The 27,574-nt window shown below is 40.2% G+C and overlaps 3 protein-coding genes and 4 non-coding genes across 9 annotated transcripts in view; 1 reads left to right on the plus strand and 6 right to left on the minus strand.

Moving 5' to 3' along the window:
- MAP2K1 (mitogen-activated protein kinase kinase 1) overlaps window positions 1-7,892 on the plus strand; it is a 67,874-nt gene extending 59,982 nt beyond the window's left edge. For all 3 annotated transcript variants that reach the window (XM_077827588.1, XM_077827589.1, XM_077827590.1), the window contains 3 exons: window positions 1,494-1,555; window positions 2,712-2,757; window positions 4,940-7,892. In XM_077827588.1, the coding sequence (XP_077683714.1) occupies window positions 1,494-1,555; window positions 2,712-2,757; window positions 4,940-5,053 (222 nt within the window). In that variant the 3' untranslated portion in view covers window positions 5,054-7,892. The remainder of the gene's footprint in view (window positions 1-1,493; window positions 1,556-2,711; window positions 2,758-4,939) is intronic.
- Window positions 7,893-10,285: 2,393 nt separating this feature from the next.
- On the minus strand, window positions 10,286-13,815 carry SNAPC5 (small nuclear RNA activating complex polypeptide 5). The gene is made up of 3 exons (XM_077827595.1): window positions 13,665-13,815; window positions 11,694-11,783; window positions 10,286-11,018 (listed from the first exon to the last, which is right to left on the minus strand). The coding sequence occupies exons 1-3, from the start codon at window positions 13,752-13,754 to the stop codon at window positions 10,917-10,919; spliced, it is 282 nt and encodes a 93-aa protein (XP_077683721.1). The 5' UTR covers window positions 13,755-13,815; the 3' UTR covers window positions 10,286-10,916.
- Window positions 13,816-19,969: 6,154 nt separating this feature from the next.
- On the minus strand, window positions 19,970-27,470 carry RPL4 (ribosomal protein L4). Its single transcript, XM_077828160.1, has 10 exons — window positions 27,378-27,470; window positions 25,636-25,807; window positions 24,430-24,536; window positions 23,777-23,915; window positions 23,044-23,168; window positions 22,424-22,553; window positions 21,285-21,441; window positions 20,978-21,061; window positions 20,188-20,308; window positions 19,970-20,090 (listed from the first exon to the last, which is right to left on the minus strand). Exons 1-10 carry the CDS (start codon window positions 27,378-27,380, stop codon window positions 20,049-20,051), a joined length of 1,080 nt encoding a protein of 359 aa, XP_077684286.1. The 5' UTR covers window positions 27,381-27,470; the 3' UTR covers window positions 19,970-20,048.
- Window positions 22,277-22,347, minus strand: LOC144271783 (small nucleolar RNA SNORD18). Its single transcript, XR_013347421.1, has one exon. It is a non-coding gene; the product is annotated as a small nucleolar RNA SNORD18 (small nucleolar RNA).
- On the minus strand, window positions 23,982-24,081 carry LOC144271784 (small nucleolar RNA SNORD16). Its single transcript, XR_013347422.1, has one exon. It is a non-coding gene; the product is annotated as a small nucleolar RNA SNORD16 (small nucleolar RNA).
- LOC144271782 (small nucleolar RNA SNORD18) lies at window positions 24,626-24,697 on the minus strand. The gene has a single exon (XR_013347420.1). It is a non-coding gene; the product is annotated as a small nucleolar RNA SNORD18 (small nucleolar RNA).
- LOC144271785 (small nucleolar RNA SNORD16) lies at window positions 25,881-25,980 on the minus strand. The gene has a single exon (XR_013347423.1). It is a non-coding gene; the product is annotated as a small nucleolar RNA SNORD16 (small nucleolar RNA).
- Window positions 27,471-27,574: the final 104 nt, after the last annotated feature.

Below are 27,574 nucleotides of genomic sequence, written 5' to 3' on the forward strand. Positions count from 1 at the left end.
TTCTGTCTTTTATAAGCATTTACTGATGATTCATGTGTGTAATCCATGAGCAATAAATATATATAAATATAAAAGTTTCAAAATCTGACTTGCTGCCAAGTCCATGTCCCTTGCAAACACTTCTCATTCTATAGTAAATGTGATTGCACATGCATTTCCATGGAAACACTAAGTATATGTTTTCATTCTTGAAATACAGCTGGTTTTGGCTTTCTTAATACATTAAGGCCCTGACTGTGCAAACACTTACACACATGAGTAACTGTGTGCATAAGAGTAGGCCCATTGAGTTCAATAGGGCTACTCATGTGCATTAAATTACTCACTAGTTTAAGTGTGTAGATTTAACTCTAATCCAGTAGTTAACAACATGGAGGAAAAGGCAGTGTCTACTCACCTTTACATAAAATAACTCTTGTCTTACCAAAATGCTTCGATTTTAACTAATGATTTTTAATTCAGAACCTGACGACACATTCTCTGTGGCAGGATATTTAAATTAGGCTACAAATATTATGCAAATAAAGATACGTAAATGGCCTCTCCCCCCACCACCACTAGATGATGGCAATGTATACAAATCGAATTATACAGTACATACTTGCTGTAAGGCTGTTTGAAGCCCTCATTGTTGGCAGCTATACATAGAAAAATTTAATGTGAACTGGGCATGGTGCTTAGCAGCATCTGGATCCATCATTGGCAGCTAAAATTTCCAGAGAAGGGAACTGCGGTGAGGAGCATATAGCTAACATGCAACATTACAGTGTTAATTTGTAACTTTTTAAAAACAGACTCTTCCTTCTGTTTAGTAATGCAGATGGGAGTGCTTTCTTCTTTTAATAAAGATGCTCAATAAGTTAAGATTGGACTGTGGCATTGAATCACTGCCTATCATTAGGGACAGCTGGGAGTAAGCCCTACCCTAGCAAGAGACTCAGGAAGCCTCTGGTTAAATGTGTCACATGGACTCATCCTAGGCAGGGTTAGAAAACACAGAACTTAAAACGGCAGCATCTTATCTATCTGAGCGCTCCTCCTTTGGCTGCCATCAGCGGAGCTGTACCAGCTGTGGCAACAGTAGGAAATGTGAGGGAAGAATCCTAGTGTAAGCGGGTGCAACTTGCAGTTTGTATAATACACAATATGGTAACGTTTTCCCTTAGGCTAGCTGTCACCTGAGCACCTATAGTTCAGCCATTGCTAATGCCATTCCAAAAACTGGCCAGTGTTGATTGTGAAGTGTAGTAGGATAGGTTTCCTCTCTGAAATCACATGTCAGTGTATCTAATCTCCACTGGTCTGAAAGCAAGAGTCATCTTGTCCTTGTTCCAACGCCTCAGCCCTGAAGGATAGCATGGATAGCGTTGCTGTTACACCACTGGGCCCAACAAGCTATATACAGACTTATAACACAAAAATAATCAACCCCTTGAGATGTGAGAGCATCACTCATTCCTTTTGCTTTAATCTACCATTGATTTCATTTCCAGCCTCCTCCAAAATTGCCCAGTGGCGTTTTCAGCCCTGAATTTCAAGATTTTGTGAACAAATGGTGAGTGTTTTATGAGGTGGTTAAGCTTCAAGGGGACCATATTTGGAACATTAGTTTTGCTTTTAGTCAGAAAATGTATTTGCTTCAAAAGGATCCCAAAGCAAAGAGATTAGTTCTTTCTCTAAATGTGAACGTTGCTACTTTGTGGAGCTGTGAACAAATGTTTTCACATAGTCAGGACTCAGTGGTCTTTATGTAATGTTACCTGCAAAAGGGAATACAGTACAAACTTGGGGCCTGATCCTGTAAACTCTTACTGCTGGGTGTAGTGCTTACAGCCATAAGTAATTCTATTGAAGGTGTGCAGGTTAGGAAGCACTTATACCCAGTAGGTACGGTTGCAGAATCAGGTACTGAATCATCCACACTTTTAGTACTTGGTCCTGTCTCCCCACAGTGATGATTTACACTAGAACTTTCCCCAGTTATCCAAAACTTGTGGCCACTTCAATAATCAAACTTGTAGTGAACAGGGTGTTTTCTATGTGGATTCAATTCCTATGGAAATTTTATGCCTGAAAAATTGTTTAATTTTTACCTTATATTTAACAAACCCGGAATCTTATTTCTTGGTTCCTGGGGCTGAGGCGTCTTGACTAACCGGAGCTGCAGCATTTTCAGCTCCCAAGGGGAGTAGGGGACATTGACAAAACACACAGTGCCAGCCAGCAGCCCCTTCCAGCTGGGAGGCTCAAAAGGAGTTGCTCTTGCTCCTCCTTAGTCAGAAGGATGATGTTTGGGGAAGGGATTTTCAGGCCTGGAAACATCCATATTTTGCACACTGAAAATTCAGTTTAACACACAAATTGTAGGAATCCTTGCCAGCTGGGTTCCTATCATGTATTCCTGCCCCCCACAAGAAACACATAAAGCACAACGCCTGGGATAATTTCATATATGAAGTTACAGCCTTGAGATAATTTTACTACCCATTTATGAATACCTAAAAAAAAGGTAATTGCTTAGACCCTTAAATGTATAATCAGTGGGAATTGCACCACTATAATGCTTAGGGGTGCGGTAAGAAAAACTTATCTAGGACACTGAAAAATTGATCAGTACAACCTGCTGGTAAAGCCTGTCCTTTACAAGAGAAAATTACTCAATACCTTTGACATTTTTTATTACCATGTTATGTGTTTTTTTTTTTTTTCAGCTTAATAAAAAATCCAGCAGAGAGAGCAGATTTGAAGCAACTCATGGTGAGTGAAAGCTCGTTGCTCAGTTATTAAGAGATTCTGGTCCTTATTAGATAACCCAGTACTGTAGCTCTATGCAATTTGGTCCTTTAGAAGAGCCCAGGTAGAATTCTCAGCTCACCTGAGCAAAGAAGGAGGCAAAGACTGGTGTAAGCCATCTTTTCACTTGTTGCGACCCTGTGACCAGCACCAAACTGGCTCCTAGCACAAGTTAGTTTGAACAGTCTCTTAGAGAAAATTCTGCCAGCCTGGGATTGGTGGACTGCATCAGGTTCCAGCTCTATTCCTTCCTGCCCCAAGAACAGCCCCCCTGGGCCAGGAAGAGTTGACATAAAAGGTGGCCATTCCGGGATTCTCCCCCATGGCAAGAATCCTCAGCTACCCTATAAAGGCAGCTTTAAGGTCACTGCACTATTCTAGTGGTTCACTGTGACCTTAGCAGGACTGAGGATCCAGCTAGTTGTTTTAGATCCTTAATTTGCGTAATGATAGGTTCTGTCTTTTTTTTTTTTAAAACCACTATCTTAATAGAAATATCTTTCTGATATTTGTTAATTACAATGAGGACAGATTATTCACCTCTTAAACATCCCTTTCACTATTTAAATGAGCTGCAGACAGAACAGTCTCTGTGCTTTAATTTAGTAATTAAATTTATAAAATATATTGCAAAAAGAAAAGGAGTACTTGTGGCACCTTAGAGACTAACAAATGTATTTGAGCATAAGCTTTTGTGAGCTGCAGCTCACTTCATCAGATGCATGCAGTGAAAAATACAGTGGGGAGAATTATACACATAGAGAACATGAAACAATGGGTGTTACCATACACACTGTAAGGAGAAAGAAAAGGAGTACTTGTGGCACCTTAGAGACGAACCAATTTATTTGAGCATAAGCTTTCGTGAGCTACAGCTCACTTCATCGTGAGCTGTAGCTCACGAAAGCTTATGCTCAAATAAATTGGTTCGTCTCTAAGGTGCCACAAGTACTCCTTTTCTTTTTGCGAATAGACTAACAGGGCTATTACTCTGAAATTGTAAGGAGAGTGATCACTTAAGGGGAGCTATTACCAGCAAGGGTCGGGGGGAGGGGGGAACCTTTTGTAGTGATAATCAAGGTGGGCCATTTCCAATCTTGTCAACTGCTGGAAATGGCCCACCTTCATTATCACTACAAAAGGTCGTTCCCCCCCCCCCCATAGCTCACCTTAAGTGATCACTCTGGTTACAGTGTGTATGGTAACACCCATTGTTTCATGTTCTCTGTGTATATAAATCTCCCCACTGTATTTTCCACTGAATGCATCTGATGAAGTGAGCTGTAGCTCACAAAAGCTTATGCTCAAATAAATTGGGTAGTCTCTAAGGTGCCACAAGTCCTCCTGTTCTTTTTGCGAATACAGACTAACACGGCCGCTACTCTGCAACCTAAAATATGTTGGTTATCTTCAGAGGAAGAGACAGTAAGTCCATGTTCCTTTATTGTGGCTTGTTATCATCTGTTGGAACATCTTTGACTGTTTTGGGGGAACATACAGCTTCCCTTTTCTACTATCAGTATTTTTAGAAGAGCTAACATCAAAGGATATAGGGAATTAGCAGCACTCGGTCCCTAGTCCTGCAAGTCACTCTGCATGGGCAGATTCCATTCACTTCATGCAAAGTAACTTGCAAGATCAGGGCCTCAGTCTGCAGCAGAAAGGGAAGATGAATTGAGACTTCCTCTCTCCCAACCCTCAATGTAAATCATGGATGTGAAGAGGTAACCAAATAATTTCCACCACTTAATATAGTGGAAATGTAGCAATGTATGAAGGCATAATACTGAGTGCATTGTATGACTTTACCTATCTTGGATAATTGTGACTCTAACTTACTGCACACCAAGGTGATTGTCTTTGTAATCAGACACCCTATTTATGGTGCATGACAGTCGGGAGTTCCTCGAGAATGTTTTGCAACACATATTGCTTCATTATACTAGCATATAAAGCCTGAAAAATGAAATTAACTAATCAGATCATGTTGAGTGCAATACAAAATAAAAAGAAACAACATGAATGGTGAAAGTAAATTAGACTTTTTTAAAGTTTTATTTCTATGTTAATTGTTTAATTGTTTTAATCTGTGTCCCATTATCTTGTTGTTTAGCTCATTCTCTTTCCTTCTGTCTCTTTATTATAGATTCATGTTTTCATTAAGAGATCTGAAGCTGAGGAAGTGGATTTTGCAGGATGGCTTTGTTCGACTACAGGCCTCAACCAGCCTAGTACACCCACGCATGCTGCTGGAATCTGAATATTGAGAGCAAATCTTGTTCTGTACATCTGTTAAAACAATGCTATTTTGGTCTCATTTCTCAAGCTTGTATTTGTTCAAATATGTATCTCACCTCTTAAGGAAGGAAGTCTGTTCTAGCATGTGCCAAATCCTGATTGTTTTAAATTTTTGTCCTAAATTAATTGGTGTTGTATTGGATTACTTTAACTGACCAAAATGTGTGAGATGTTGAAATTATAGTGCTTGCTGATTATGTGAATTTGGATATTTTTTGTAATGGAAATCTCACTGGGGGTACTTAGTCCCAGATTGTTTGAGCTCTATCAGGATTCCTTGTAAGTTGGTGGTACTTCAGTCATGCTTATCTAGTCTCACACAAGGTTGTTAGAGATCCTCCTAAACAATATTTGTCAAGCATGCTTGTGCTGTTATCAAACTGTGCATCTCAAAGTTAGTCATAATGCTTTTGTGTAGAGAACTCTTCCCAGTTAAACGGGCAAGAGTCCTCTATTGCCATGAAACACAGGGCATCATAACTACTTTTAGACTGTTTATATTTCTATATTTATTTTTAAATGTATTGTCATACTTGGGATTGTTTAGTAGTATGTGTCTCCTTTAATTGGTATTTTTTTTAAATGTCCTATAGACTCAAGAGCTAAAAGTGCATCAGACTTGCTTCCTTTTAACCCAACTAAAGAAGACTTATGACAACTGTGTGTATAGTGTCTAAAATGTATGAAAATCCTTTTAATTACTTTTCTTTCAGATGGCTACCAGTTTAATCTTATACTAATAAATATATTATCAAGTAACTTCTTTAGAGGATGGGTATTTTTAAATTCTTCAATATAAGTTGGGAGTAATTGGAATTTAACTGACAGAGCCCACAGCTTTGCTGCAGAGCATGTGCACAAATAAAATGAAATAGCTGTTTAAATATGTTCAGGAAATAAGCACCTGTTTGATACTATTGTGTTACATAAATCCCATTCCGATTACCATAAGCCCACATAGGCCTTTTCACTGTCTCCTGTTGAAGTGAACTGGAATCAAATCCTCATCTTTCAACATACATAATTCACTCACCTGAGTCTGCCTGAAAAAGGAGTTTGGTACTAGCTTCTCTCTAACAGCATCACGTACCGTATTTCTGAACAGAGCACTCTTCTACCTACTGTGTAAGAAAGGCTCAGGCCTTCAGTTTACATGTTATTTCTAGAGCTGTGCTGAAACCTTTGCCTGTGTTTTGGTGCCAATGTGCACCGTAGGTGGTGGTGTTTACTCCTTCTCATAACAAGAATGAAGGGTCACTAAATGATATTAATAGGCAGCAGGTTTAAAACAAACAGAAGTATTTCTTCACACAACACCCAGTCAACCCATGGCACTCTGCCTGTTGTGAAGGTTGAGACTATAACAGGGTTCAAAAAAGTAGATAAATTCATGGAGGATAGTTCCATCAATGATTATTAGCAGGAATGGGTAGGGATGGTGTCCCTAGCCTCCATTTGCCAGAAACTCAGAATGGATCACTTGATGATTACCTGTTCCGTTATTCCCTCAGAAGCATCTGGCATTGGCCACTGTCAGAAGACGGGATACTGGGCTAGACAGACCATTGGTCTGACCCAGTATAGCCACTCTTATAATCACATGTACCTCTTGCTGCAATTTGCACCTGCTGTGTAAAATCAGATGCTGGTTCAATTGTACTGTCCAGTACGGTTTATTAACAGTGTCCCCTCATTCTGCTCACTCCTGTGGGAAATGAGGGACTTTGTTTCTGCCCTTCTTTAGCTGGTGTGGTCAGGTGCTATTTTGCAAGTGTTGTCCAATAGTCTGTATGTACCTTGACCCTGTATTGAAAATACTTAACTGACCACTCCTGAATTATGTAGCACAAACCCTGCATATGTGAGACTGGCATGAGAAAAAATACTATGCCATGTAAACAAGCAGACTCTAACTGAACAAATAATGGATATTTGGGGGCACCATTTCCCATTGTCAACTGTGTTTCTTGTAAGGAAGCCAGTTTTGACTGCTTAAAGCAATCCCTACCGTATTATGTTTTGTGAGGGTTGTTGCATGTTTAATATTTGCTCAACTGTTATAAAAATGTCCTTTTTCCAGAGGAAACTGTGGCCCTTTGTATTAGGCTCTGGTGCTATTCAGTGAGAGCATTCCACTAAAAGACAGCAAAAACAAAACAAAAACCTCAACAAAAACCAAGTGATTGGGAAATCTTATAAGAACAGACATTTTGAGATTTCTAGAACTTTCTGATTCCAGCTGGGCCAAAAATACTCAAGACAGCCGTTGTTGTAATCACACATTCTGTCTCCGCAGCAACCTGAAAGTGCAGAGGCAGGTGAATTTAAAGATCACCCACACTTACAAACATTTGAGAAAGGTTTGTTAAGAGGAATGGGAAAAGATCTGGATTGCCTGTTTGGCCATCTGGACTCTGTTATAATCAAGGAATGATAGGGATAGAATAGGTATAAGATCAACAACAACTTTCCCTGGAAGCAATTTTAAGAACTACATACATCCTCTTTAAAATTAATTTGACCTTTAAAAACACACTGAAACGTAGAAAACCTTTTGCGGTATACAAGACATACTATTCTTAGGCTTGAAGGATTAGACTTTTTTCATCAGTAAGTGTCAAACAATTTCACCCTACACACATGAAAAAATTTCCATTGATGGAAATTTACAGACAGTCAAAGTAAGAAAAATGCTGCTTGAGAACTTAGTTTGATTTAAGGATATTTAATTTGTATATTTTGACATGTGATGTTCACAATTTGTTTTAATAGTTATAAAGCTTTAACTTTTTGAATCTCAATGTCTATTGTCATTCAATAATTGTCTAACCCCTGCCTTATAATTTCCTTCAACTGAAAATTTAAATAGATAAAAATAGGAAAAATTCTTAAACATCTGTTGAAATTTTAAAAATTGAATCCTGCCAAGCCTACCTAGGCTTATGGTAAAAGCACCGACAGCTTTTGACTGAGCTCTTATAGACATAAGCTGAGGTTTGGAAGAGTATCAATCCCATGGGCTTTTAAAAGTGAAGAACCAAACTAAAACTGGATCCCATTCTTGATATTACTCGGTCAGATAATTGTAGCTATGAACACCAAATACATCCAGTACTGTCCAACTAGGGCCCAGTCAACACTGGTTAAATCAGTTAAACTCATTTTAGATTTGAATACTGTTCTATCCCATTCTATCCCAGGCAAGTTTGATGTGCTCACAGTAGCTGCACTGCTGTATTTTGTAATAGCTGGAGTTTCCTGCAGACTGATTGCTTCATGTCCACGTAGATTGTATTGCTGTAGCCCAGCTGGGAGGTGACTAATGCATATAATATTGAGGGCAGATAATCCACCACCAGAAGAAGATGGAGACCTTTAAACAGCTGAGCATGGCAGCAAGCAACTCATCCTAAGTAAGATCTTAGCTTCAGCAAGGAATCCAGGAGCACGCCTAAAATTGCAAACTGACTTGACCAACTGTGGATACAGATCCATAACCAAAGGAGACTGGACAGTGGCTGTAAACTCAGTGCTTTTCTCTGACATCAGCATCATGTGTCTTGCCTGGATTCAGCTTCAACCAGCTTTTGTTCAGCCAATCACTAACTTGCTGAAAGTGGCACTGTACGATGCAGAGAGAAGGTAGAGCTGTGTTCATCTGCAATACTGTTGCAATATTGTTGGCAATACAGTCCACATACACATTGAGCAGAAGTGTACAAAGCATTGATCCTTGGATGATACTCAAAGTAAGGCATCTGGTGGCAAAGGAGCAGCTTTCCCATCACTAGGGCTTTGAGCCAATGCTTTCAGAAAGGACAAACCATTCTACCACCCAGGACTCCTACCATCTACCTCAGTTTCTCATGCTCAGCCGGATCAAATGCTGCAGAAGGAGGATGGCAGTCGGCCTCCATCCATCAACAGCAGATCAGCCATCGGTACTGCTAATGCTGTATCCATCCACTCACCTGGCTCAAACCCAAACTGTTTGGTCCCACACTACAAACTATGTTTAAATGGAGTTTAAAAGCTGTTGAGGCCAAGGTCTTGTCTCCAGTAGAAAACTATACCATATGTACAGTAGTAGTGGCCCAGAACTCACAGAACACGTAAATCCTATTTTGCCAACACTTACCACACATCCAGCAACATGTTAACCACTTCAAGTGCCTTTGGCTCCAGTCGAACAGTGGCAGGAGGCCTAATTGTAGCATGCAAGCTAATCTGCTAGTGTTTGTCTACATTAGCACTACAACTTTAAAAGCAAGCATAGGCTAAGAACGAGTGTTATTTAGACTTCATCACGGCAAGGTTACATGGTATAAAGCATGCCTTTAAAATGGTAGCAAATGTGTGTAGACACTCAGCCAACAATAACATGCCAAAATTTTCCAGAGTAGATGAGGCCTAAGGCTAACTGTTACAGAACGTGTTTTTGCCTTGAGTTTAGGCAAGAGAAAGGAGGGCAACAAGCTGTTGTTGTCTCAAGATATAAGGGGACAGAGTAGGATGAAGTGCCAGCAAATATACTCACAGCTACAAAAAGGAATGACACAGGTCATGTCCCACAACCCTTACAAACTACATGTGCAAGAGTATACACACATACACACAAAAAAAAATCTGTTTATTTTGACATCCTAACCTAAACTTGGGACAATTCCGGCCCAGAAACATTCTGCCTAGCCTCCCGCAGCTCTGAGTTTGGGGAAAAGCCTGCAAATCATTCTCCTATACAAGACTGAAACTTCAATTACAACAGTATCCAGCCCACTCAGAGCCAGGCTGGTCTTCAGCAACAGAAGATGATGTTATACATTCTAAAACTTAGTTTCCATAACTAAAAACCAAAGCTAAGCTTTAACCAAGAGCCAATAGTCTTTCCTCAAATATTTTCCTACAATCAGGGGCAGGAGCTGTCTAGGAGTTGGCTCATGTTTTATAACCACACCTAGGACACTGAACATATTGCAAACTTCCCCCTCCCCCTTTGTTAAATAAGTAAAATGACACTTATTTGGTTTTCTACTAAGTTTTTGTGCAGGGCTATAATATTGCTATGGGAGACATCAACAGGAGCTTTAAAGCTTAATCCTAATCAACACTGGAATGCTTTACACACATTTTATAAATCAGATTTTTAAAATCTAGTGTATAAACATTTTCTTAGCATGAGAGGTTGACAAGGGTGTCTCAGTTAAGATATTACTTTTATTTTCTATTTTTAGCAGCATAACACAAGTTTGGTTTTCTATGTGTTCTAACATCTATTTAAGGAATGATACAAGAATCAGCTGCAGTGATTTAGTATCTGCAAGTCATCAGGAGAGGAAATGCTTTGTCTGCTGATAAGTGTAACACTAACTTAGTATAATATTACATGAATTCTGGAAGGGCCATCATTTTTCATTACCTAGATCACCACAATTTCCTAATCTCCACTTTTGTGGAATTACAGTTGGAATAGTTATTGCTTTTAGTGCACTAAATTAGTTTAGTTAACTACATTAACTTTTCCCACCTATAAACAAACAAGTAGTAAACTACATTTTAGGCTTTAAATGTAAAAGGGATCATGCTACATATTTGTGCAATAACTTTTCATTCTTTTAACATCCAAAACAAGATTCTGACAAGCTTGTGTCATCTGTGCCACCAGTCTAACCTCACTGGAACCCTCCAAAAGTAATTTTCATTCATTTGTATAGTTCATATCTGTGTACAGCACCAAGTAGAATCTGATGGGAAGTTCTGCTTGAACAAAGGGGAATTTCCTGAGTCAAGGATAAATAACACCAGCCGTCTCCCATTTTTTCCCCCCTTCAGGAGTCAGATTCATCCTCCTCCTCCTCTTCATGGTCTTGAATACTTAGCTGTAATTCAGTTTGATTGATAGCAGCCTCATTGTCCATCTGCCCAAGGGTCTGGTATAACAACAAGTTCAAGTTATCAATCAAGAGGAATAGTAAAACTGAGCACTTCTAAGGCATCTTCCCTCTGAAGATCTCACAGTGCTAATAAAAAATGAAATAAGCTTCAGCACCTTTCAGAACCTCAACAACCTTTTTAGAGAGAGACCTTTCCGTACTGGAGTCACTGAATAATAAAGCCCACTGAGAGGGTAAGCAGCAACTTCTCCACAGCATAGTTTTAACTAGCTCTGGCCCGATCATATATTTAGCAAAGAGTTACTATTTGACAACGCACCAAATTTCCATCCCCTGTAGTATCCTGGCTAAACTAAGTTACAGCAAAAGCTTTATACTTCCTTGCTTACAGCATGCTAAGTTTTACCGACTGAACTAAAACTGTGTAAATGTAAGGCGAGTGTTTCCCAATTCAACTCCCAGAAACAACTTGGTGTTGTTAGGAGGAAAAGAGGGAGAAGTAATTTATTTGGACTCTTAGCTGGTGAGTAGCGTAACAATATAAGAACCCTATGTAAAATGTTTACCAGAAACTTCCTCATACAGAGTGACTCAAACAAAAACAGATAATATTTTGTTGCTTTTCTATTCTTTGATAATTATGCTTCTGTGTAGTATTACATGAGAAATGAGTGAGCCTTCTTCCTTTCAAAAGGCACGAGTGTTCCTTACTTTTTGAGCCTCCTCTGTGATACTTGGTGGAGAGACCATTACATTCTTCTCTCTGGAGCTAATCATAGATTGAAGGGCCAGCTCTTCCACCTAGAAATAAGATATTGGAATAAATCTTTCCAGCAGTTATTTCTTTGTATCTGTTAGCAAGATACACTCAAGTTCTATTTATTGTTTTTGAAGAGTGACAAAATAGCCATTTGAAGGTAAATTGCAATACATTTAACTCATAGTACCTACTGTTAAGAGCTCTTGTGATGATCTTGATGCGAACTATATATCCTGAACAAACATGAAGCTACACACCAGGTTCTGTATCATCTGTCTTGTGGAACAGCCCACAGCGCAGGAACTATTACTAGTTAATAATACCTTTAAAATTACAAATTCTACTTTTCACACAGTATGAAGAAAACAGGAAGCAAGTCTGAATATAAGCTATTCACCAAAGACACTGCTACATACTGGGTGGCACTCTTATACCTGCTTACTGGTATTTGACAAGTCTAATCTATTTCTGATACATACAAAAAAGCACGTCAAACTGAGCAGAGCTTTGTTGCTCTGCTCACATGCTTTTCTGAAGTTAATTTTACAATACCAAATGTTTTTAAATATGTTGAGTCTAAAGGTGATAAAATGACGGACATCACTTCTGAAAACTGTGATGCTGAAAACTCTGCACATGCCAGCATGCTTCTAAAAGACATTATATCCCCTGCCGGAAATGATATATGATCAGTGCATTCCATGGGTGAATTGTCTATTAATAATTCTGTCACCTTTCTCATACCGCAGTCTTGGCATCTCACAGACAGTCACACTCTGCCTTGCAAAACTTTACGGCATTCAAACAATTGCTGCAGGAAATAGCTATGAAAAGGCTGTATAGGTCATGGCAAGCTATCTCCTGAGTGCTGTAATGAAAGGAGCCTTCACTCAAACAATTTTGTCAAAGAACAAGTGCACTTAGTTAAATAATTTATGTTTTAGTATTTTGCACACATACAACATTTTCAATCAAGGATCTCAAACTGTTTTAAAAACAACTGAATTAAGCCTTACAAAACCTCTGGAACAAAGACATTATCTCTACTTTAAACATGAGTAAACTGAAGCTATAAAGCAACAAAATAATTTGTCAAAGTTTACAGAATGAATCTTGGAAAAGAATACTGGAGTCTTGACTCCCACGCTCTTGCTCTAATCACCAATCACGCCTCCCAATTTTTAAAGTATTTTAGTTATTAAATACATAAGTAAAATTTAGCTAACTACATCATAATGTCACTTCTTTCAAACAGTATACTATATGAAAAAAATAAAGAAAAGGAAAATAAGGGAATACACAAACAAATGGAAAATAATACGTTTCTGCTTAGTCTAAAATTTCTCTGTTCGACATACAAGCAGAGATTGTACATGGGGGGGGGATTAAGGTGTGATTATAGTTGGAAATAGGGATGTAAATACTTTTAATAAAATTAACCATTTAAACGCTTTAAAAATATTTCGTTTGAACGGCTACCCAGTGGAGTGGCTGGGCCCGCTCTGGCCGGTGTGGGGCCAGCCAGCCTGAGGTTAACGCTTAAGGCGGTTCACTGTGTTTACCGGTTAACGTTTTACATCCCTAGTTAGAAGAGGGGCCATACAGGACCAGCGCCCTTGTAACGAGTCCCAGGGAAGGGGCAGACTTCGAGCCTCCTTCCCTGCAACGGAGCCGGGGGCTGGGGAAGGAACAAGGGCAGGGCTCCAGTGGCGGGGTCAGCGGGATCCAGGGCTTGGGGGGGGCAGGGCCTAGAGGAGACAAGCCGGGCGGAAGGGGGGGCGGACCCCGCTCGAAGGCACCAGAGCAAGGCCACAACGCGCAGCCCCGGCAACATGGGGGCGGAGGGGAGACGCCGACGGGGAGGGTCCCCGGGGAGGGGGAGGCAGCACCGCGGCTCGGGACCGGGACCGGCCCCCCCTGACCTTGAGCCGGTTGAGCTGATCGTGCAGCGCCGCCTTCACCCGGAGCAGCGTCTCCTCCTCCTTCCGCAGCTCCTGCAAGCGGCTCAGCATCCTCCCCGCGGCCCGCCCGCCTCAAGCCCCCTGGCGGCGGCGCGTGCCTCGCCCCACCCCCGGCACCTCAGGCGCCCCGCCAACCGCGGGCGCGCAGGCCGATGACGCGCCTCCTAAGCGCCGCGCGCCGTGGGAGCGGCTGCGAAAGGCGCCACCGTGTGTGGGCGGAAGTGCTTTGGCGGCTTCCGGCCCCCTTGGAAAGGCGGGGCCGGCCGCCATGGGGTCCCTCGCGCCGCCAATCGAGGTCCCGTCGCCGGCTCCGGGGGCCCACCCCAGGCTGAGCCGGGGGTACGGGTTGTGGGAGAGCCCGGCCCGCCTGAGGCGGCCCCCCGTGCACGCGCCGTCGTGGCTTCCTGAGGGAAACTGGAACTGCCACGTGCAGCTGCCAGTGTGTCTCGCGCGCCCCTCAGGGCCCGCCTCACGGCCAGGAGGCTGCTCCAGAGCCTGCCTCATCCTGGGCAGAGCGGGAGGCCCCAGGGTCGGTCGCTGGCGAGGAGGCCAGAATGGCAGCTGTCACCCAGCCAGGGTAGGGCCAGGCTCACCCAGCAGCGAGCGCATCGCTACAGGCCCTTCCCCTAGTCACCGTCCTCTATTCGAGTATTTTAACCTGAGGGAGGTTCAGGGCCCCCGGGTGTTCAGAATGAGAGGTGTTCGCTACGGGTTGGGACAGGTTGCCAAACGAAGGGGTTAGGATGGAAATCAAAGTTCATGGTGTGGCTGACAAAATCCGGGGAGCAGGATTTCACTGGTTCGGGCACACAAAGGATGAGACTCTGAGGAGAGCGAAGCAAGTAATGGATGGATTGAATCAAAGACCGTAAGCAGGTGCCTCAAACAGATAAAGACGGGTGCTGCTTGGATGATGACCCCAACCCCAAATGATGGGGTAAGGGGAAAGAGGAAGATTTTACATCAAGTGTATTGACCTTAACTGGCTAGTGCAGGTTTCACATGGAGAATAGGCCCACTATAACCTAAGTCTGTTTTAAAACATAGGGTCTGATCAACATGCTTTCAATCAGGACCCTGCTTACTAATTGGAAGCAGGTGAAAAATTTCACTTAAACTGTCCACAGTCATAGGTCTACTATTAATGAGTAAATGATTGTCTATTCTTGTAAAGTCCAAATTAACAATCCACTGAAAGTTCACCATTTAAAAGTCCCTCATGACTGTAAAGAATAGATGTTGATAAAAAGGGATAGAGCTAACCCTAACCTAAGAGGCTGTGGCTAAGGAGGCTTTTTTAGCTTTTGTTTCTCTCCTTTAAGGCTTGGAAAATGTCTTAGTGTTAATCAAAACACAATGTTATACTATTGTAGAAGCTTGAGGCAGGGATATTAAGATATTTACAAACAATATCTTCCTTTGGAAAGTGAGGGATTTGTTTATAATTACAAGTCTGTAGTATAGCTGGAAGTCAAATTTCTCTCTCCTACCATCCACTCCTATGCCTTGTCCTCAAAACCATTCTGTCCTTCATTTTCCATGGGGGAATAAAGGGTTGACTACTTAACACTTGAATATGCAATGATTTTCTCAAGGCACTTGTCAACCCCAAAAACACATTATTTGAAAACCTTATAATTCTAAAAGAGTAAAACATGGCATAGGACCCATAAATTAATTTGGTCCTGCTATAAGGCAAAACTTCTCCTTACTCCTCCATAGACCACCACAGTTCCAAATGCACTAGTACTCTTCAGTCATTGGATAGTTTTCATCTTTCATGTGTAGTAACATAAATAGCAAAATAACAAAAGTGTAACTATAGTACCAGCTCCAAATACATCCATATTGTACTCCATCTGTGTGTACACAGTGGTTTTTCACTCCTTCCTGAAATAAGTTAATGATTTTGTGTGCTAAAAACTTGCTATGTAAGATGCAATCCAGACTCATGCAACTCAGAATAGTCCTCTAATATTTGGGATGGATGGAGGTTTGTCACTGATACTTTAAACTAGAAAAGGAAGTTACTTTACTACACTTCATCTGGCAGCTGGTAACAGCTAAACAAAAAAAAGGCATGAAGCAAACAAGAGCTAAGAGGCACACTGGTTTCAGTCACTTTGTCTCCATGCCCTATTATGTAGTAAGGATGGTTTAGGAAGGGTATACTTAAATCCTTGGGCCAGTCTACTCTTTGCACCACCCTCTACAAAGATAATGTAAGAAAATGGGAAAACAAGGAAAATCTACAGTAAAGGAATGAGTATAAATAGCAAATCAAATATTTTATAGGAAGTTATACTATATATATAGTATAATAAGATATAGTAATAAACTTGCAAACCAGTATCTTTGATGAGGGCATCTTTTTGCCAGGCTATAAAAAGCTGTCTATTTTCTCAATGCATTACAATCTGCCACTTTAACTTGATTTATAGAGCCTACTGCTGTAATCTGTTGAAAGTTGTTCAGGGGTCTAGCTTTGGTGAATGGCTATATTCATAAATGGCAGTTCCTTCCCCCTCCCCTTCTGTAACTTTTGCAAATCATATTTCCAAACAAAAATTATTCAAGGGAAGTAAAAAGAAAATGACATTAAAATAAACACAGGATTTAGGTTATTTGTGATTTAATTCTTTACAATAAAAAATCATATGCTATCTGAGGAAGATATGTTAGAAACTATTAACATACCAGTGATTGGTTGTTAATTGGAAATATGTACAAAGTTAGATTAATTTTTACTCAGCCCCTCTTTATCCTAAAATGGAGAGGATTATTTAAACTCTTAAAGGCAAATTGTACATTTGGTTCATAAACATTGTGGAATTTTATTATTTTTCATTATTTTGACTCATGTTTTTGGCTTTGCTGTCTATCAACAAAGAATATTGGGGAAGAACACAACATCTCTCATTTCTGCTTCAGTCTTAAAAAGGGTATGTGGGGAATAACACCACAGTAGAACCTCACAGTTATGAACACCTTGGGAATGGAGATTGTTTGTAACTCTGAACAAAACGTTGATTGTTCTTTCAAAAGTTTACAACTGAACACACTGCCCAGAAGAAAAATGTTACTTTCCTTTAAGAGTTTACATTTAACACAGTACTGTATTTGCCTTTTTTCATCTCTGCTGGTGTTCACATCTGAGGATCTACTGTATTTAATAAAAAAATAGCAAACAGGTTTTCTGAAAACAGATCTGTTTTTAAATACGTGAGTACTAGTCTCACTTTCCATTTTAGCTTCCAGAGTCTTGTCAGAAATTTTATTAAATGAGCTCATTAAACAGATTAACATTTGGTCTCTTTGTTGTAGGCTTTTGTTTGGGAAGAGTTGAATTTTTTTTTTTAATAAAAAAACCTGACAACTTTTATATCTAAAAAGCTAGAGGGAATTTGAAATATTTAAAACCTGATAGTAATTCAACCCAACTTCATATAAAAACATCTTTCAATCTCAACTCTAGCTACTAATGTAACCTATTACATTAGGTTTATAAACCTAATGAGAATGTATAAAAATCCATTTAGAATATTTTAGTCTGATATGTTTCAGAGTAGCAGCCATGTTAGTCTGTATCCGCAAAAAGAAAAGGAGTACTTGTGGCACCTTAGAGACTAACATTTATTTGAGCATAAGCTTTCGTGAGCTACAGCTCACTTCATAGGATGAAGCTGTAGTTCATGAAAGCTTATGCTCAAATAAATTTGTTAGTCTCTAAGGTGCCACAAGTACTCCTTTTCTTTTAGTCTGATATAGAGCTCTTGTAATTACTGTTGTACCCACAGTGTGAACAGGTGCAAGTTAAGGGTGCTTTTCAGTAGCTTATGTGTATGGTAATTAAGGTAGTAGCCTTGGACCTAAATGTCAAATCCTTTGCACCAAATTGTGTAGCATAGAGGATGATTAATATAATATGAATGTCATGTCATCCTTAAACATTTTGTAGTCACTACCCATAACCAATCGCTATAGCATTCCTACACAAGGGAGATGGGAAATAAGCAGTCTACTGTAAGGTGATGCTCAGTACTAATGTGCTATCATATTCTACTTGAAGGCTAGTTGCATATATCTGGTCTACGAGCATAGGTTATCGCTGTTACTCTCCTCCTCTGTTCTTCCCTTGGTGCATTTTATATTACACCATAGAATCTTTAGGACAGGGATTTTTTGTGTTTTTTTATGTTTATGTAACTCTAGAGTAAATGGGGTCCTAATTCTCATTAGGCTGTTGGATACTAAAATTGTTTTAGCAATTTTAGAAACTAAAAATAAAATACTCTTGGAACATTTGCCTTTATTAGTTTGGCAAGAGAAGTGGGTTGACTAAACAGGCAAACAGATTTCTAAAACTCAACTGCCACCTTGTGGTTGTTACATGTATTGAGTTCTTTGATAGCTAGCAGGGTTCCCCTACTGAGTACCCTCACTATTTTTGATCCAGAAACTATTGGCATCTTATCTGTGATTTCAGATGCAGTTCATTATGGATTTCCTCAACTAGCAGAATCATGTACAGTTACTAAGGAATAAGTTAGGTAGGCAGGCATTTAAGTATAAGCTCTTGAAATCCCCACTTTTCAAATGTTGGGGTAAACAGAATTTTTAATCCATTATGTCCCCAGGTGGTTCTGCAGCTTTGAGCATTCCAACAGCTTAACTGAACTCAATGTTAGTCTTTGTGATCCCATGCTAGGTTGATAAGTTAGAGTCTTAGTAGCACATAGTGAAGTTTCACATGCTTCAGCCTATCGTAGCTAAGATTTATATCTGTTTAACCAGTTTCCATTAAAAACTCTGATTTTAAAGTTTTTATGGCTGTAATGTATAGTCCCTGCAGAAAGACCTATGAGAATTTAAGAGGTTATACTGAGAAGCTATTTTTGAATTTGAGGTTACATTTGCCTGAAGAGTACAGGATCCTATTTCTAGGTTTAGTTATAAAAAGGCTGCTAATTCAATACAACAAACTGCATTTCATAGATTCAGCAAGAGAAAGCATCAAGCTCATTCCATCTAGAGAGGCATAGTACTCCTCCTAGCCTTTGTTGAAGACAAACTTCAACATAGTGCTGCTTACCTATGTTACCTCCACTATGAGGTTATTCTGTCACCGTTGTCTTTCCAAATAAAGTCCAAATTCTACCTCTTCAGTCTCAGAGTAAGCCAGCTCATTAGGTCGTCTTTTTATCCACTCCTGGTTTCCCTCATGCTTTTCCCATCTAGAATTGCACCCTGTCTCCAGCATCTTCTCTTCAAATCCCTCCAACCACACACCCATGTGTCACTTTACTTTCACGGTTGACCACCAGTCCTTTAGTCTATTCTTCCAGTCTTAAACTTCATTAAATACACAATGTAGAATTTGTCATCTAATTCAAGCCTTCATTTCAATTCTCCTCCCTCCCTTCTCTACACCTTTTTGTAGGATAATTACAACTGTGAGGGGGGACAGTGTGTGACTAGTGCACCATGGCAAATTTGACACTATGCAAGTGCTTAAGATAGTTTTCATGACTTAAAAGTACTTGCATAGTGTCAAACTTGCCATGGCACCCTAGTGACAAAGATCCAAGTCAACAAGACAATGTTGGTCAGATTCTTTAATATTAAAACAGGCTTTAGGCAGGGAAGCATCAGTTCTTACTAACGCTCTGGATGTTACACACAACTAAGGCTAGTCAAATTTACTATAAACTGAAATAAGTATCTTCAATCTTCTATTGTTTGGAAAGTAGTGAGAGAGTCTCCATACTTTAGAAGCTGGATGGGTCACAAGGAACAGTCAGTGTTGGCATGGGCACCGTACTATAGATTTTTAATGTTTAAAATAGAATACATGGGTCATAGTTCAATATTAAAGGGCAATTTAACTTAACTTTGAGGTGAAACTTCCTTAGAATAAACCTGCTTATCATCTAGGCATCGTCTACACTAAGGGCTTTCCCTTTCCAAAGTTTCCCACTGGATCTAACACCAACTCCAGTAGTAATTCTGGGAGCCCTAGCCAGTGATCCCACAATAACCCAGGTATCAAGTTCCCTTTTAATAAAGTTTAGCTACATTTAAGACTTTTTTTTCTTCCAAAACACACCTTTCACTTGCACCCCCCCCATTATGCTTTCTGATAGTTATTTTAGTGTCCACTGTTGTTTATTCTAATTGCTCATCTATGGTTTAATTTACTTTCACTGCACCCTTCCTCCCTCCAAAGCATTTGCAGCAGTGGTCACAAACAACAAAAAGACACTCCACCAAGTCAATAGAATATTTATTTGTTGTAAATCCACAGTACAGACTTTAGAACTTAAGTGGATAAGCCTGATGAGTGCATTATGCTGCAGCCTTTGACTTCTTCTCTTGTTTGTTTTTGTGCTGTAGAGGGGGAGGGAAAAAAAAGATTAGTCTTCAGAAACATGCACAGAATATATAATAAATAACGCTTAGATTAGGCATCTAACTTGAGTCTCACATTTTGAGCGTGGCGCAGGATAGTATTGCGTCGCATTGTTTTGGCATATGGATTCAGTTTTATCATGACTCTCAAGTTCTTCAGAGGATTCTTCTTGAGAACTCTACGGTGAATCTTTTTACTGTAAAAACAATTCTCAATTAGTGTACTTCATGGAGATACAAAACAGTTACTTAAGAGTTGGAATACATTTTACTAAACTCTTTTCTTCCAGAAAAGTGGACCTATCCTTAATTGTCAAAAGACCATGTCACTGCAGTGTCTGAAGGACACTGATAATATCTGTGGTCTTAAATCCAGACACCGTGTATATTTAGTTCGGTAAGGTAAAGTTAAAAGTCAGAAAAACAAGGAAAAAGTGAAGGATTATACTACACGATGTATGGCACTCAGCTGGGAAGGGACTGTCCACATTAATATATTTCATTTAGCTTGGAAAAAATGAAATGGAAGCCTAGCCAGTTTCACTTTCTGGTTTTCATACATTAACACAATATTGTATTTTTCTGGTTGTAAAAACACTGGACAAGGTGTAAATTCCTACCGAATAGTTGAAAAATATGGGAAGTGTTTCTAAATATTCAATTTATAGCCAGCTACTTGACCATGTACCCTGAATTAATCTACATAAAACCAAGTTCTTCACATAAATAGATTTTTAAACCAAGAAACGGAAAGGATAAGAACATTCTGGTTTGCCATGTTGAGTGTCCTACACCCTCTCATCCCAAAAAGTTGAATAAGTGTTCAAATAAATCCTTGTACTTTGTAATCAGATAAAAATAATTACTTTGGTGCACGCAGGGCCTTCTGGATCTCCTGGCTTTTTAAGATTCTTCCAAGGTCTGTATTGGTCATCTTATGCATTGGTAGGCTACACAAAACACAAACATTTAGAATCAAAATTAGGTGGGGATATTTAATCTGTACTCAATTTTATGAAGAGCCAGCTATTTAGGAAACCTTACATCCTCAGTTAAGACTAATCTTACCACTAAACTAAAAGTTACAGAACTTTTGTGTTGACTAATACCATATCACTTGTCAGAATTGTCTTACCAAAATTTTTAGCCAAGTCAGTTTCTAGGTATACATACTTATAGTCACTCTTTAGGGTAGCAGGTTTGCGCCAGGTACCATACAATTCATCCAACTTGCGGAAGGCACTTTCAGTCCAAATGCAGAAACGCCCAACATGGCCACCTGGAGCAAGTCTCAAAAGATTCAGCTTGTTTACACTGAGAAGAGTAATTCCTAAAATGAGACAAGATCACAGTATTTGTATTTCATTTGATACAATAGCAAAATCAGAGCAGTTCAGTCCACAAAAAGCAAGTATGGGTTTACTAGTTTTAAAGGCTTTATACTACAAAGATAGACAGGCATCAAGATTACAAAACAATGTATGAAATTTAATTTTACAAATGATATTTGAAAGGACAAGAAAAATTGAGATTGTATCCGTATCAGCAAGTTATCTTTCTGCTCCATACGAACATTTTATCAAATAAATGAAACATTTTATCTAATCATGCCAACAATGCCCTTAAATGTACTAAACACATTCTTTCAGAGGTACAGTAAAAGCTGCGTTATCCGGCACTTCACCAACCAGAAAGCTCTATTAACCAGCATTTCTGATATCGCCCAATACAAGTCTTCAATCTAGTAACCGGGACTAGTCCACTGCCCAGGAGGTTATGCAATTGCACATTGTGCACTCTACTTTTATGCAAAAGAGGCAAAAGACAAGCAAGCTGATATCAGGGATTTATTCAAAAAAGCAGCTTCCAGGGTGTGTCATAGGGTCATTACAGATTCAGCCCAATCTCCTACACCTTCTAAATCTACAATAATTGTAGATAATTGATAATGACGACCCTGAGGTACTGCAAGAGCCTGAAGTGCCTTCTGAATCAAAGATTAAATTTTATTCAGTATAGTTTTAGTGTTAAGTGTATTTTTAGTGATCTGGGTGTATGCAAAGTGCTGCCCATAGCAATACGTATTGTCATAAGATAACCTGCATGCCAGATAAAGCTTTTTACAGATACGTATACATATACACACGCTCACTGAATTCAAAATAGTAGTCAGAACTTCCACAAAATCATGCGTTTCAGAAACACGGACCAATGAAGTGGAATCTCATCATTCTAGGTACTCTCATCCAAACAGAAGATCAGAGCCTCCCGATAATAAACATACTGCCATTTGTTCAGTAATTCAAAGTTACCTGGGATATTTCTAAAAGCCTTGATGATGCCATTGTCCTCATTATAGATAATGCAGGGTCCCCTGCGCTGGATGCGACGGCGATTCCTCATTTTACCCTTCCCAGCACGCATACGCTGAGAGGCATAAACCTATGCAGAAAGAAAACATCTAGAAATCCACACAGTACAATTCCCACTATTAAGAGGTAGCAAAATCAAGTAGTCAGATTTTCACCATCATCACTGTTCATCTGAAACACGGACCAGTGAAAAGTTCATCATTCTGGAGATAAATTAGGCTATTAAAATGCTTTTCTATGCAACACTGAAATGAAGAGTCTTAGAAGGAAGCGGGCAGTGATGTGAAGCAGCATAGTGAAAGAGAAATTTGCATTGTTCGGCTATAATTTGGTTTGAACCTACTAAAGGTTGTCAAGCATTTAATTCTTAGCAAAGTGAAGTCAAGATATGAGTAGAGCATATAAAAGCAAACATCAAAATTTATATTATTTACTAATTGAATTATAGCAAATGAAGACTCTTTAGAGCCAACATATTAATTTACTAAGCGGCAGTCTGGCATGAGCAATGTTTTAATGGGGATTTAAAGGTTTACTTGTACTGACAGTAATCAACTCACCTTTTTAATGTCATTCCATGCTTTAAGCTTTTTCAGAAGCAGAACAGCTTCCTTGGTTTTCTTGTAACCCTCAACTTTGTCCTCAACTACCAGAGGAAGTTCTGGGACCTCCTCAATGCGGTGGCCTGATAAACATTTTATGAGAATTTGATTATAAATTATCTATTCTTTTTTGCCCACACAAATCCCTATGTAATAATGAGCATGTATAGCAAAAGCAGTAATGCAAACTTCATCACAGGACCGCACTGGTGTCCCCTCAAATCACATCTATAGGGACTACTTCTAGGGCTGAGGTTAGTTCAACCGGTCTTGGGCCTCTAATAAGAGTAACAATCATAGTGGCGATCTGGAATGTGACTCAAAACTGGTATTTCTGCAACTGGCTATCATAAACTACCAGGGCAAGATTCACATCAACGACAGGCTGTTGCCATTCTGTTTTGTATAACCTCAATGTACTGTTTTTTCAGCTTTACTCAACATATATGCTCCTTTTATTTGAAACACTTCACATGAAGTGGATACCATTAAACAAGTTGTACTGTAATACTGTACAACACTCAACTTCTTTGGAGTTAACTAAATTACCCCATGACCAAAAAAAAAGGGTTTCTCACTCTACCATACAGCCTATCTTATCCATTAGTTTATACCAATGGCAATAAAATATATTGTTGGCACGTTGTGCAGCAGTAAACAGCAAGCATTCTGGAATTTTCAACATACCCACCTTTAGACATGACCAGTGCTGGGAGAGCGGAAGCTGCCAAAGCAGAACAGATGGCATACCGTTTTTGAGTTGTATTTACTCTGCGGTGCCAACGTCGCCAAGTCTTGGTTGGGGCAAACATACGGCCTCCGCGACACATCTATGCATCCACAGTTAAGAATAAAACTTTTCAAGTGTTTTTACAGAACAAGACATTTTAAAGCCTTGCTCAGCATTAGCTATTCGTCAACCATCTGTACCAGCTCACTGACAGCAGGCAACTGTCACTGAGTACAGAGTAAGACTCAAATTACAACATCATGGCAAGCTAAACAAACAGCAATGTGTATCTCAAAAATTAAAGTATCTTTCCTCATGGTAACAACGAGGAGTCCAGTGGCACCTTGAAGACTTAACAGATTCCTCACGGTTATCAGTTAATTGTTTTATACATTAAAATACATTTGAATCCACACAAGTGGATCTGTAGCCTTCATATTACTACAGACTTTTGAACTTTTTATGATGCAGTGCAATCTACAGTACATGTAGAAAGAGGAAGACCCTTCACATTTAGATAATCCTGGTAATTAAATCAGAAGATTTCTGCTTCCCCACTCAAAGAGTTCAATTTTACACCGACTCAATAGTCACAACCAAAATCAGAAGGATACATTTCCAAAAGCACCTTGGCCAGAGCGATGAGTTCCACCACCTCGCACTCGGGGAATACGAGCAACAGCTCTTCCAGTACCCCAAGATTCAGCACTGGTCTGATGTCCTGAAACAATAACATTTTTAAATCATCAATAAAAGTCCAGAGAAAGTGAAACAGTATTTTTTCTAAGTCACAGGAATAAAGACCTCAACATAATCAGAACTTCCACTGATATCATATAGTTCAGAAACACGGACCAATGAAGTGGAATCTCATCATTTATTTCTATGTAGTGAATGAATTAAGACAGATTTCGAAGCTTGAACATCAATTTGCACAGAGACAACAACTGACACTATACTATTAAACTATCAAAATGTGAATGTAAATTACAAAATTCACTGAACTTTAAGATGGATATACCAAACATACATATTTTCACACCAAGTAGGTTTATGCCTGTTTAGTACTTGGATGGGAAACTCTGAAGGAAAACTTGTAGCATCAGCCCTCCCTGTATCAGGCCATGATCAAGTATGTTGTCTCTTAAATAGAATGTAAAACTGAGATGATGACCTAACCACCAATGGCAATCTGGTATTCTATGGCAGTGGTTCTCAACCAGGGGTACGTGTACCCATAGGGGATACATCAATTCATCTAGATCAAGGTTTCTCAACCTGGGAGTCCTGAGCCCAGGGGAAGGAGGGGGTGGCGGCATGGGATGGATTTAAGGAGGGCTGGAAGTGCAGGGCTGGTGTTAAGAGGGTGGCAAGCAGGCAGCTGCCTGGAGTCCTATGCCACAGAGAGCCCCACAAAGCTAAGTTACATGCCTCAGCCCTGGGTGGTGGGGCTTGGGCTTCAGACTCCTGAAAGGGGTACAGAAGTTTGGAAAGCTTGAGAACCACTGTTTTATGGCACTTCTCATAACAGGGTTGTTAACTGATTTTGCCTAGCAAAAATTCCTCTGGTGGTTCTAACTGGCTAAGATACTTTCTGCAGTGTTTGTTTCTGGTTCCACACCAGAGGTAGCTGCAGCTCTAAGTCCTTCTGGTTGTACGGTACTATGTAAATTAAGTCCTGATAGTTTTAGAGCTAAACTTAAAATTCAAATAATGTAAGTGGCATGTATACAGTAAGTTGACAAGTATTATATATTAATGTAATAAAACAACAATCCTGATCTAAATGAACCTATTCAAATTCTGTAGACAAATCATACCTGCAAGTTCACTGACAGCATAGGGTTGTCTATTGTTCTTGCGCAAATTGGTATGAACAAAGTTCACGATATCAGGGCGAATAGGAGCCTTAAATACAGCAGGCATGGTGACATTTTTGCCTGATACCTCCCCCTTTTCGGAGTACACAGATATTAATGGACGAGTACAAGCCTGAAAAAGACAAGAGTTTTTCTTCAGCACCGATACGTTAAGTGGTTCAGATTCAAAAACGTGTTAAAAATATTGCTCAGGGTCAAATGTCTTCAGTTCAACAGCGCCAGCATGATGACAGCAGGCAACTGTCACTGAACACTGGATAAGACGCAAATTATATCATCATAGCAATCACTGTTTCCTTTTGTATTTATACCAAACGCCTTCATAACACTCTACGAGTAGTCACAGACACACTTGGGAGATCAACACATTTCAGCTTCAGCAACGATGTAAATCTCGCTATCTGTTTTACAAATACGATATCCATACTGAATTTTATTTACAGATACCTAATACAATCTGTTAGTAATCTTTTAATTAAAACAAGTTCATTTATGAAATCTGTGCATTTTGGAGCTTTTTTGGTGCTGTAACTAGGAACTTAAAAGTTATTTCACTTACAAAATTATCTTGGAAACCTGAAAAACCAACCAGGCCCAGTACTGCTTTCCCTCCAGTGTCTAATAAGGACCTCAAATATATATGACCAATATTTTGGAAACAAACTCCCGGCCTCAACAAAATGGTGTGGATCGGCCATTAACGTTGTGAGTGAGGAAATATTTTTCATTCCAACCAACTTCTGTTGTGAAAAAAAGAACAAGGTTTCAAGCTACAGAGAGCTCTCCTTCGAGTCACTAACACTGTTTGGCAATACTAAAGGCTTCTCCTTCCTTCCTAAAGGGAAGGAGAAACCTTTAGTATTGCCACACAGTGTTAGTTTTGCTCATATGAGCATTTAGCTAACAACTATGATACATACTATATACTGCAAAAATTCTAATAATGAAAGTGTCAATTACACTAATTTCCAACACTGACTACTACATCATGACAGCAATTACGACCTCTTCATCAGCTAGATCTGTGGGCTAGGCTGGCAGCAGACATGGAACTACAGGCTGCTCAAGCCAGGTTCTTGCCTCATGCTACAACGTGGAAAGTTGTAACATGATTTCACCCCAAGCGTTTTTCAAACCCTGTATTTTTTCTGGGTGGAAGGGAAGAACTGGGACGGGGAGAGAGAACAGGGCCCGCATAGTCCATTGTTAACAGTCCTATATCCAACCCTTCCATGCTTTAAGAAAGGAACAGGCAAGAAGCGGATTAAGCCGAAGCCAGGCTGGACCTGTCCACATCTGTAGCCCCCCTCTTTCCCCACTACAAAGAGACTCTCAGGCGGGGCCCAGAGCTGAGCTTCGGGGTCTCAGCCATGGCCCGTTCCGCAGGAGCCAAGCCCGTCTCCATTCCCCCATCGCACACCGGCCTGCTCTCCCAGATTACGTCTTCCCTCCCGCCCAGGCCTACTACGCTCCCCCACGCCGGCTCCACGCGGCAGGCCGACCGCTGACGACTCCCAAGATGGCGGCCGTCCGCCCCGCGGCCGGTGCCCTCCACCCGCAGGCGGCCCAGCTCTGCCCACCGATTCCTGTTCCCCGCTCCTTGGCTTACTACTCGCCCCATTCCCCGGCACCCCCCTGTCGACCTGCCACCCGACAGCCCAGGCCCACAGGCCGCGCCTCACCATGCTGGCAGAGGAGCCTCCGGCTCTCCCTCCTCACTCCGCCACGGCCCCAACCGGAAAAGGAAGGATCTCTTACTGCCGTCTCCTTATAAGTAACCCTCCACCGCACCCTTCCCTAACCCATCCCTCCCACACTTGCCAGGGACCGGCACGAAAGCGGGTCTTCTAATGTCCCATCCACCGTCCGATTGAGGTTG

This window comes from Eretmochelys imbricata, chromosome 10, assembly GCF_965152235.1.
Source record: "Eretmochelys imbricata isolate rEreImb1 chromosome 10, rEreImb1.hap1, whole genome shotgun sequence".
Lineage (NCBI taxonomy): Eukaryota > Metazoa > Chordata > Testudines > Cheloniidae > Eretmochelys > Eretmochelys imbricata.